General features: G+C 42.7%; 1 protein-coding gene across 3 annotated transcripts in view; it reads left to right on the top strand.

Moving 5' to 3' along the window:
- The window catches only part of cnksr1 (connector enhancer of kinase suppressor of Ras 1), a 90005-nt gene that overhangs the window by 67256 nt on the left and 10503 nt on the right, over positions 1–12246 (top strand). For all 3 annotated transcript variants that reach the window (XM_014210100.3, XM_014210099.3, XM_014210098.3), the window contains 2 exons: positions 141–212; positions 10872–10945. In XM_014210100.3, coding sequence (XP_014065575.1) covers positions 141–212; positions 10872–10945 — 146 coding nt within the window. The remainder of the gene's footprint in view (positions 1–140; positions 213–10871; positions 10946–12246) is intronic.

The following is a 12246-nucleotide window of genomic DNA, read 5'->3' as shown; positions in this document are numbered from 1 at the left end:
AGAATGAGGCTGTGGAGCCGTAACTTAATTATAATTTCTCTCGCTCTCTCTTTCTCTGTCGCTCTCATCTCGCTCTCTCCCTCTGTTTCTATACCTCTCTCCTCTGCCCCATTCCATCTCTCTCGCTCTCCTTCTCCCAGTGTCTTCCAAATGTGCCACCAGCGCTTCCAGACTTTCTTCTTCGCCGCCGAGAACGTCAATGACATGACCAAGTAAGTGTGACAGATTATGAACACACACACACAGTGTGCTAATACACACACGTGTGCGCACACACACATACACACTCGGGATGGGCACGATTAATCGAATATCAAAACAGATGCTAGTATTCGATTGCTTGTGAGAGTATTAATTCTTTAGGAAAAACAAGGCAACAGTAAACATGTCGTCGCCCACAAATGATGTAGCCCCCCCTCCCCCATGCTAACAAGTACATTGGAAAAAACATAGCAAATGCTAGCTAAATGCTCATGAGCGCATGCAAACATTTTATACAGTCTCTGACATAAACCCAACTCATCAAGTTATAAAAGTAACTCAAATGCTACTCACAGTTTGCTGCACGCACAAAACATATATTAGACAGCAAGGCTCTTGATCCAGGAAGGGATTCTCTGCTCTTACTAAGAGAAGCTTGATTTTGCGAGAAGCTTGATTTTGCAAGAAGCTAACCACTTAGCAAGCTATATAACTAGCTACTAAGTTAGCAAACCAAATGCACAACTGCAGAGCATTTAGGACATTTCTGTGAGCTCCAAAAGTATTGGGACAGTGACACATTTCTTGTTGTTTTGGCTCTGTACTCCAGCACTGTGGATTTGAAACGATAAGATGGCGATGAGGTTAAAGTGCAGACTGACAGCTTTAATTTGAAGGTATTTTCATCCATGTCGGGTGTTAGACGCACAAATATCATACCCCCGAGACATGCTAACTTCTCACCATTTCAATAACAGGGGAGGTTAGCATTCTTGAGGGGGGTATGATATTTGTGTCTAACTTTCTCACACATCATTATTCACGGTTCATTGAGGATTATCTGTAATTATTCTAGGATCCACATTAATGTGGATTTAGAAACATATATTCTATTCTTATTTACAATAAAGTTGACTCCAAAATTACACAATACATTAATTACCATTCATTTATATTGGGCACAAAATAATCTGAACACAACCAAAACAAACATAAAATGCAACCAACAAGTTTGTAGAGTCACAAGCTTGATGTAATCATTGCATGCTATGAATATGGGACCAAATACTTAACTTTTTACTACTTTAATAAACATAAGTGCATTTGTCCCAATAATTTTGGTCTCCTAAAATGGGGGGGACTATGTACAAAAAGTGCTGTAATTTCTAAATGGTTCACACCATATGGTTGAAAATACCCTAAAAGCTGACAGGCTAAAGCTGCACTTTAACATCGTTGTCATTGTATCATTTCAAATCCAAAGTGCTAGAGTACAGAGCAAAAACTAAACAAAAAATGTCACTGTCCCAATACTTTTGGAGCTCACTGTATAAGATATCTAGTTGGCTAACATTTACTTGTCAATTCCATACTGTAGCTAGATCACCTGGTGCGTGCTGCAGAACAGTGAGTGACTTAAGGCTCCGGTCTCTTGTCATTGTGCGCTTATGAACATGTGACTGGGGACTACAGGTAAGCTTTATAATAAAAAATTATGTGACGGGTGAAATAATAGAAATTAATGTGACAGGTGAAATGCTTTATCTCCTAACATATTGCACAAGTTGACTGCAGGTATTTACTTAAAAAGTAGCAATAAATATTCATTATTTATAAAAATAAAATGGTTTCAATGCAATTCATGGTATTGAAAAAGCACGCCGTGGCTACTTCCAAATACCCCGGTATACGATATACCTTCCAAGCCTACAACTGAGGATTCCCCATAGAAACGATGATAAAAATGTCCCAGTGATTTGATTTGCATACACTTATAATTCAAATGCGTTGCATTGAAACGATGTAGCATGGCTAAAGAGACGTCTTCTGATTCAGTAGTTTTTTAGGCAAAGAATGGGTGATATTGGTTGGTCGGTCGGTCAGGCAAGGTTGTTTGTCTTATAGGTGTGGCAGACCAGGGGGTTTGGTCAAAACGTTTACACAGATCAGACACGGACAGAGTAGGATTAGCTCGGTTTCAAGGGTGTTTATTTGAACAACAAACCAAAAGAAAAGGTCTCCCCCATGAGACCCTCTCCGGGATACCGTCTTCTGGGCTCCAGGTCTTGCTGTATCCTGTGGGGAACAAAAACTGAACTCCCTCCTTTTACCTCTGGAACCTTCCCCAACTATACGGGGAGTAACCTTTCTTCCCCCAGTCCCTCCTCCCGTGTGCTGCTCTTCTGGCAGCTTTATGGGACCTGTTCAGCTGGTGAGCAATCAGCCCTTGATTACTCACCAACCACAATCAGCCCCAATTAGTCCTGGCCGGCGAGCCCGTTGAGACCTGGCACGTCCAGCAGAGGGAGCCATCGCCTCGTGATGCATCTTAGATAAGCATGCCCCGTTCAAAAAATGCAGAACTAAGAACAGATATAGCCCTTGGTCCACTCCAGATCTGACTGCCCTTGACCAGCACAAAAACATCCTGTGACGCACTGCAATAGCATCGAAAAGTCCCCGCGATATGCAACTGTTCAGGGAAGTTAGGAACCAATACACGCAGTCAGTCAGGAAAGGAAAGGCTAGCTTTTTCAAGCAGAAATTTGCATCCTGTAGCCCTAACTCCAAAATGTTTTGGGACACTGTAAAGTCCATGGAGAACAAGAGCACCTCCTCCCAGCTGCCCACTGCACTGAGGCTAGGTAACACGGTCACCACCGATAAATCCATGATAATCAAACATTTCAATAAGCATTTGTCAACCGCTGGCCATGCCTTCCTCCTGGCTACTCCAACCCCGGCCAACAGCTCCCCCCCCCCCCCCCCCCCCCGCAGCTACTCGCCCAAGCCCCCCCAGCTTCTCCTCCGTCCAAAACCTGGACTCGTACAAATCAGCTGGGCTAGACAATCTGGACCCTCTCTTTCAAAAACTATCCGGCGCCATTGTTGCAACCCCTATTACCAGCCTATTCAACCTCTCTTTCGTATCGTCCGAGATCCCTAAAGATTGCAAAGCTGCCGCGGTCATCCCCCTCTTCAAAGGGGGTGACACCCTAGACCCAAACTGTTACAGACCTATATCCATCCTGCCCTGCCTATCTAAAGTCTTCGAAAGCCAAGTTAATAAACAGATCACTGACCATTTCAAATCCCACCGTACCTTCTCCGTTGTGCAATCCGGTTTCCGAGCCGGTCACGGGTGCACCTCAGCCACGCTCAAGGTTCTAAACGATATCATAACCGCCATCGAGAAAAGACAGTACTGTGCAGCCATCTTCATCAACCTGGCCAAGGCTTTCGACTCTGTCAATCACCGTATTCTTATCGGCAGACTCAATAGCCTTGGTTTTTCTAATGACTGCCTCGCCTGGTTCACCAACTACTTTGCAGACAGAGTTCAGTGTGTCAAATCGGAGGGCATGTTGTCCGGACCTCTGGCAGTCTCTATGGGGGTACCACAGGGTTCAATTCTCGGGCCAACTCTTTTCTCTGTATATATCAATGATGTCGCTCTTGCTGCGGGCGATTCCCTGATCCACCTCTACGCAGACGACACCATTCTGTATACTTCTGGCCGTTCCTTGGAAACTGTGCTAGCAAACCTCCAAACGAGCTTCAATGCCATACAACACTCCTTCCGTGGCCTCCAACTGCTCTTACACGCTAGTAAAACCAAATGTATGCTTTTCAACCGTTCGTTGCCCGCACCTGCCTGCCCGACTAGCATCACCACCCTGGACAGTTCCGACCTAGAATATGTGGACAACTATAAATACCTAGGTGTCTGGTTAGACTGTAAACTCTCCTTCCAGACTCATATTAAACATCTCCAATCCAAAATCAAATCTAGAATCGGCTTTCTATTTCGCAACAAAGCCTCCTTCACTCACGCCGCCAAACTTACCCTCGTAAAACTGACTATCCTACCGATCCTCGACTTCGGCGATGTCATCTACAAAATAGCTTCCATTACTCTACTCAGCAAACTGGATGCAGTCTATCACAGTGCCATCCGTTTTGTTACCAAATCACCTTATACCACCCACCAATGCGACCTGTATGCTCTAGTCGGCTGGCCCTTGCTACATGTTCGTCGCCAGACCCACTGGCTCCAGGTCATCTATAAGTCTATTCTAGGTAAAGCTCCGCCTTATCTCAGTTCACTGGTCACGATAACAACACCCACCCGTAGCACACGTTCCAGCAGGTATATCTCACTGATCATCCCCAAAGCCAACACCTCATTTGGCCGCCTTTCCTTCCAGTTCTCTGCTGCCAATGACTGGAACGAATTGCAAAAATCGCTGAAGTTGGAGACTTTTATTTCCCTCACCAACTTTAAACATCAGCTACCTGAGCTGCTAACCGATCGTGGCAGTTGTACATAGTCCATCTGTAAATTGCCCACCCAATCTACCTACCTCATCCCCATACTGTTTTTATTTTATTTACTTTTCTGCTCTTTTGCACACCAGTATTTCTACTTGCACATCATCATATGCTCATTTATCACTCCAGTGTTCATCTGCTAAATTGTAATTATTCGCTCCTATGGCCTATTTATTGCCTACCTCCTCCTTTTGCACACACTGTATATAGACTTTCTTTTTTTCCTACTGTGTCATTGACTTGTTTATTGTGTTATTGGCTTGTTTACTGTTTACTCCATGTGTAACTCTGTGTTGTTGTCTGTGTCACACTGCTTTGCTTTATCTTGGCCAGGCCGCAGTTCTAAATGAGAACTTGTTCTCAACTAGCCTACCTGGTTAAATAAAAAAAATGTATACTCCGTCTGTCACCGTGCCTCGACGAGTCTCCCCCTGGTGGCTGACCTGCTGCATGCCACATAGGTTCCAACCATGGTCAGTGATGGCTCTTACTTTAGAGAAGGTTATTATATCAGACATGGGCCACGTTAGCCTTGTCCCAGATCTGTTTGTGCTCTCTTTCCAACTCCATTCCTGTCATTGTCACGTGGCACACACATATCAGGGACTAGGCCATAAAGATAAAGATAGAGGCTACCCTATGAGCACAAGAAAGAGGTATTTCAACATGTCGTGCTCACTGGATATGTCACTAGGACTGTGGAGCCGGTGATTGTCAAGCAAATAACTGCAGGTTTCACACGGTAATTGACCGTTAATTAGCATAAACATGTTTAGCATCTCCTGGCTTCCACGCATAGCCTACAAGGCACTGATGCAGACCTTTGGAACATCTCCATTTTAAAAAGTCAAATAAAACCATTATTTATTTTAGACAGTTCTAAGGAAACATGATATGAAGCAAATGTAGTCTATTTCAAATAAAATCACATTTTATTGGTCACATACACATATTTAGCAGATGTTATTGTGGGTGTAGCGAAATGCTTGTGTTCCTAGCTCCAACAGTGCGGTAGGATCTAATAATTCACAACAGTACACACAAATCAAAAATTAAAATAATGGAATTAAGAAATATATAAATATTAGATCGAGTAATGTCGGAGTGGCATTGACTAAAATACAGTACAATAGAATACAGTATATACATATGAGATGAGAAACACACTTCACAAGAACAGAATAGCATACTCTGAGTTGTCCTTATGTTAGGCCCTGATATGGCTATGCCATATGGCTGTGGGCTACACTGGTTCATTTAGCAGACAAGATTTGCTTAGAATTCCATGACATTATTTTATAGTATGAAGAATACAATTGATCATGGGTTAATAAAAGAGAGAGGATATTTTCAGTTAACAAAGAAACGGGTCCCCCTATATGCTTCATTTATAGTTATTTATGCAACTTTAGTTGTGATACAAACGTCGGGCCATTTGTTTTGATGTTTAATATATTTTAAGGCTGCATGATGGGACTCTGATGATTTCAAAAAAGTCGCAAGCTGCACACACTCTTGGCGGCATCCCCCTTGTGTGGCCGTAATGCCCCCTAAAAAAAAATCCATGCCTTTTTGTGGCCATTTTGCCCTTGGGCTGAATATAATAGACTAATTATAATTCGCTTCTCCCGGCTACCGAGCTCTGAAGCACCTCTCACTTACATGGCTCTCTGATGTAGCCAATGCCCGTCATGTGATCAGGTCCTTCTCACAGGCGTTTCAGCTAAGAAGTAGGCTACAAGTGAATGAAGATGGACACATCCGGGACGCAACCGCGCGCGTCCCTCTTATCGAATTCCGAGGCGCATACTAAAGATGTTTTAACAGTCCGTGTTGCCTACTTTACGTCAGGCAACAAGATGAGTAGGCCTAACGAACAGCAATAGTACTAGCCTTTGTCAATCTACTATCCCCCATATTACAAAAGTTCACCTATTCTATTGGTCAACTTGTTCTTCTGTGCAATAAATACATTTTCCAAACATACTCTGGGACAATTGTAGGATGTGATAGATCCCAAATTAATAAAACCACTCGCATCAAAAAACCTTTTAAAAGCAATGAGGCTGATCATTTAGCTTAACATTTTGAATGTGCACATGGCAGTAGGCTATAAGAGCGAATGTTCCAAAATGCAATCAATTAGTGGGAAGACATTGTTCTCAAAATTGATGGCAAATGTGATTATGCATGTAATGCTTTATTATAAAGGTGCATTGTTATGGTGGAAATGATCTTCCTCAAACTTGCAGCCTATGTATGCCAGTTAGGGAAAGGGGGATACCTTGTCAGTTGTACAACTGAATGCATTCAACTGAAATGTGTCTTCTGCATTTAACCCAACCCCTCTGAATCAGAGAGGTGCGGAGGGTTGCCTTAATCGACATCCACATCTTCGGCACCCAGGGAACAGTGGGTTAACTGCCTTGCTCAGGGGCAGAACAATAGATTTTTACCTTGTCAGCTCGGGGATTCGATCCCGCAACCTTTTGGTTACTGGTCCAACGCTCCTACCCGCCAGGCTACCTGCCGCACGCCAGGCTCTACACCGGTTATAAAGCGGATTAATGTGCTTAATTTTAAGAAGTTATTTGTCCACTTTAGTTGTGATACAAAACATATAGACTTGTGGGCTTGGATACATGAGGTGTGCGACTATGACTTAAAAAAGTCGCAAAAAGAAGGTATGCATTGTTTCTTGCCTTTCACAAGTGATAGGCTAATATTGTCACCCTTCTTAACTTAATGTTGTCTTTAATGTTGTCTTTACACTAAATAATATACAGTACCAGTCAAAAGTTTGGATACACCTACTCATTCCAGGATTTGTCTTTATTTTTACTATTTTCTACATTGTAGAATAGTATTGAAGACATCAAAACTATGAAATAACACATGGAATGTCAGTGTTCTGCCATGGCCAGCTAGGGGAGCCCGGATCTCAATCCCATTGAGCACGTCTGGGACCTGTTGGATCGGAGGGTGAGGGCTAGGGCCATTCCCCCCAGAAATGTCCGGGAACTTGCAGGTGCCTTGGTGGAAGAGTGGGGTAACATCTCACAGCAAGAATGGGCAAATCTGGTACAGTCCATGAGGAGGAGATGCACTGCAGTACTTAATGCACCTGGTGGCCACACCAGATACTGACTGTTACTTTTGATTTTGACCCCCCCCCCCCCCCCCCCTTTGTTCAGGGACACATTATTAAATTTCTGTTAGTCACACGTCTGTGTAACTTGTTCAGTTTATGTCTCAGTTGTTGAATCTTGTTATGTTCATACAAATATTTACACATGTTAAGTTTGCTGAAAATAAATGCAGTTGACAGTGAGAGGACGTTTCTTTTTTTAGTAGGCCTAGCCTGTAGAATGCTAGAGGCCAATTCTAAACTTTGTTTTCTCATGCAATTGCATAGCATGTAGAAATATTGCTCAACATTAGCTCATGGGCACTCATGATTTTGATTAGATTTTTGATTACATTTGCATTGATGTCAGAGTGATTAGAGTGAACAATAGAGTGCTGAGTACCAGGCAGTTAGCGAGTTTGGTAAGCTACTAATGACCATCAGCAGCATCAGAGCTTGGAGAAGTCTAATTACCGTGACTAAACGGTCACATGGAATTTGACTGCTGTCATGACTCTTGACCGCCGGTGTGGTGGTAATACAGTCACCGTAACAGCCCTGTATGTCACATTAGGTTTTATTGAACAAACTGGAACATTATGATGGTATGGGTTGTTTGATTCCACTTCAACTCCCCTATAATCACTGCTGTGTGACAGAATCAACAATAGATTGAATCTTTCCATTCCACTCACTAAGTCTTGCTCTGAAACATTATACAGCTGTTATCCCTGTCTCTGCCACGGTCTGGTGCTATCGCTCTCTCACGCACACAAGCACACGCTTAAAGCAGAGCCTTTATCTCTCCCGCACAGACCACACATAGTTTGATCACAGGCAGGTAAGGTAAAGCGAGATATGAGTTCTGACTTCTGAGCATATACAATAGTCTTCGCTGCCACCTTCTAGTGGTTTGTTAGTACTACAGAAATAGGCAGAGAATTACATAGGTTGTTTTTGTTCCAGTTTAAAGTAAAGACTTGTGGGCATAAGCTGAATTTTCTTTTCTGAAATGATCCCAGTGGGGTAGTTGGTTGCTTGGAGGAAATTCAAAGTGCATAACTGTACATAAAAACAATGTTTTCCCAGTAGCCTGCTTAGCCTCACAGGCATTCGATCAAAATGTGGTATTTTTCGGAACTCTTCCGTCCGGTGTTTCCTCCTCGTTTCTAATGCGTGCTAATAGCTGCTTGATGGCCCGGTCCGTATTTATAAAGCGTCTCAAAGTAGGAGTGCCGATCTAGAATCAGCTTCCCCCTGTCTGTGTATTCATATTCAATATGATCTAAAAAGCTCCTCTTAATTTTTTTACAATACAAAACATTCAAATACAGTTGAAGTCGGAAGTTTACATACACTTAGGTTGGAGTCATTTAAACTCGTCTTTCAACCACTCCACAAATGTCTTGTTAACAAACTATAGTTTTGGCAAGTTGGTTAGGACATCTACTTTGTGCATGACACAAGTCATTTTTCCAACCATTGTTTACAGGCAGATTATTTCACATATAATTCACTGTATCACAATTCCAGTGGGTCAGAAGTTTACATTCAGTAAGTTGACTGTGCCTTTAAACAGCTTGGAAAATTCCAGAAAATGATGTCATGGCTTTAGAAGCTTCTGATAGGCTAATTGACATCATTTGAGTCAATTGGAGGTGTACCTCTGGATGTATTTCAAGGCCTACCTTCAAACTCAGTCCCTCTTTTCTTGACATCATGGAGAAATCAGCCAAGACCTCAGCCAAAAAATCATAGACCTCCACAAGTCTGGTTCATCCTTGGGAGCAATTTCCAAACGCCTGAAGGAACCACGTTCATCTGTACAAACAATAGTACGCAAGTATAAACACCATGGGACCACGCAGCCGTCATACCGCTCAGGAAGGAGACGCGTTCTGTCTCCTAGAGATGAACGTACTTTGGTGCGAAAAGTGCAAATCAATCCCAGAACAACAGCAAAGGACCTTGTGAAGCTGCTGGAGGAAACAGGTACAAAAGTATCTATAGCCACAGTAAAACGAGTCCTATATCGACATAACCTGAAAGGCTGCTCAGCAAGGAAGAAGCCACCGCTCCAAAACCGCCATGAAAAAGCCAGACTACGGTTTGCAACTGCACATGGGGACAAAGATCATACTTTTTGGAGAAATGTCCTCTGCTCTGATGAAACAAAAATAGAACTATTTGGCCATAATGACCATCGTTATGTTTGGAGGAAAAAGGGGGAGGCTTGCAAGCCGAAGAACACCATCCCAACCGTGAAGCACGGGGGTGGCAGCATCATGTTGTGGGGGTGCTTTGCTGCAGGAGGGACTGGTGTACTTCACAAAATAGATGGTATCATGAGGGAGGAAAAATATGTGGATATATTGAAGCAACATCTCAAGACATCCGTCAGAAAGTTAAAGCTTGGTCGCAAATAGGTCTTCCAAATGGACAATGACCCCAAGCATGCTTCCAAAGTTGTGGCAAAATGGCTTAAGGACAACAAAGTCAAGGTATTGGAGTGACCATCACAAAGCCCTGACCTCAATCCTATAGAAAATTTGTGGGCAGAACTGAAAGTGTGTGCGAGCAAGGAGGCCTACAAACCTGACTCACTTACACCAGCTCTGTCAGGAGGAATGGGCCAAAATTCACCCAACTTATTGTGGGAAGCTTGTGGAAGGCTACCTGAAACGTTTGACCCAAGTTAAACAATTTAAAGGCAATGCTACCAAATACTAATTGACTGTATGTAAACTTCTGACCCATTGGGAATCTGATGAAATAAATAAAAGCTGAAATAAATCATTCTCTCACTTATTATTCTGACATTTCACATTCTTAAGATAAAGTGGTGATCCTAACTGACCTAAGAGGGAATTTTTGTAGGATTAAATGTCTGGAACTGTGAAAAACTGAGTTTAAATGTATTTGGCTAAGGTCTATGGAAACCTCCGACTTCAACTGTACAAACGACAACATACAGACACACTCAAGCATACACAACATCAACCCTGCCCAGATGCACCTGCTCACACCCCCATCTCCAGCACCGCATCACTCTACGCCACTTGGCCTCAAACTGCACCATTTCGTTTCTCTCCGCCGGCCACACACACACAGCATTTAGATAATAAAGCATTTGACATTTCCATCTAGATCAGTACTCCTAATAGCTTTATGAATACAAGCCCTGGAGTGAATGCTGTCTCTTCCTCTGCAGGTGGATCAACTGTCTGATTTCAGCCATCCAAAAACACAAGAAGTTCCACAAAGGGCCACCGGACAGCGAAGAGGGTAGGAGAAGCTTTACATGAAATCTTGAGATTTTGATTGGATGAAGATATGTATTTTGTCACCATTTTCCATCTTACAGTTGTCCCTGACAGTAGCCAAATCCAGCCTACTACTGGACTAGTTTAAATGGAGATTCTCCATTGTGCATGATTTTGCTTATCTGTGTCTGGGTAACCAAACTAATGTGTTTTAAAAAAAAATAGTTATTTATATATGTATGTAGATAGATTAGATACAGTTGAAGTCGTAAGTTTACATACACCTTAGCCAAATACATTTAAACTCAGTTTTTAACAATTCCTGACATTGAATCCTAGTAAAAATTCCCTGTATTAGTTCAGTTAGGATCACCACTTTATTTTAAGAATGTGATATGTCAGAATAATAGTTGAGAGAATGATGTATTTCAGCTTTTATTTATTTCATCACATTCCCAGTGGGTCAGAAGTTCACATACACTCAATTAGTATTTGGTAGCATTGCCTTTAAATTGTTTAACTTGGGTCAAGTGTTTCGGGTAGCCTTCCACAAGCTTCCCACAATAAGTTGGGTGAATTTTGGCCCATTCCTCCTGACAGAGCTGGTATAACTGAGTCAGGTTTGTAGGCCTCCTTGCCCGCACACGCTTTTTCAGTTCTGCCCACAAATTTTCTATAGGATTGAGGTCAGGGCTTTGTGATGGCCACTCCAATACCTTGACTTTGTTGTCCTTAAGCCATTTTGCCACAACTTTGGAAGTATGCTTAGGGTCATTGTCCGTTTGGAAGACCCATTTGCGACCAAGCTTTGACTTCTTGACTGATGTCTTGAGATGTTGCTTCAATATATCCACATCATTTTCCTTCCTCATGATGCCGTCTATTTTGTGAAGTGCACCAGTCCCTCCTGCAGTAAAGCACCCCCACAACATGATGCTTTACGGTTGGGATGGTGTTCTTCGGCTTCCACCCTCCCCCTTTTTCCTCCAAACATAACGATGGTCATTATGGCCAAATAGTTATATTTTTGTTTCATCAGAGCAGAGGACATTTCTCCAAAAAGTATGATCTTTGTCCCCATGTACAGTTGCAAACCGTAGTCTGGCTTTTTATGGCGGTTTTGGAGCAGTGGCTTCTTCCTTGCTAAGCCTCCTTTCAGGTTATGTCGATATAGGACTCGTTTTACTGTGGCTATTGATACTTTTGTACCGGTTTCCTCCAGCATCTTCACAAGGTCCTTTGCTGTTGTTCTGGGATTGATATGCACTTTTCGCACCAAAGAACGCGTCTCCTTCCTGAGCGGTATGACGGCTGCGTGGTCCC

The sequence above is a fragment of the Salmo salar genome, chromosome 09 (assembly GCF_965601325.2).
Source record: "Salmo salar chromosome 09, fSalSal1, whole genome shotgun sequence".
Lineage (NCBI taxonomy): Eukaryota > Metazoa > Chordata > Actinopteri > Salmoniformes > Salmonidae > Salmo > Salmo salar.
This window is presented reverse-complemented; position numbering and strand designations above follow the sequence as displayed.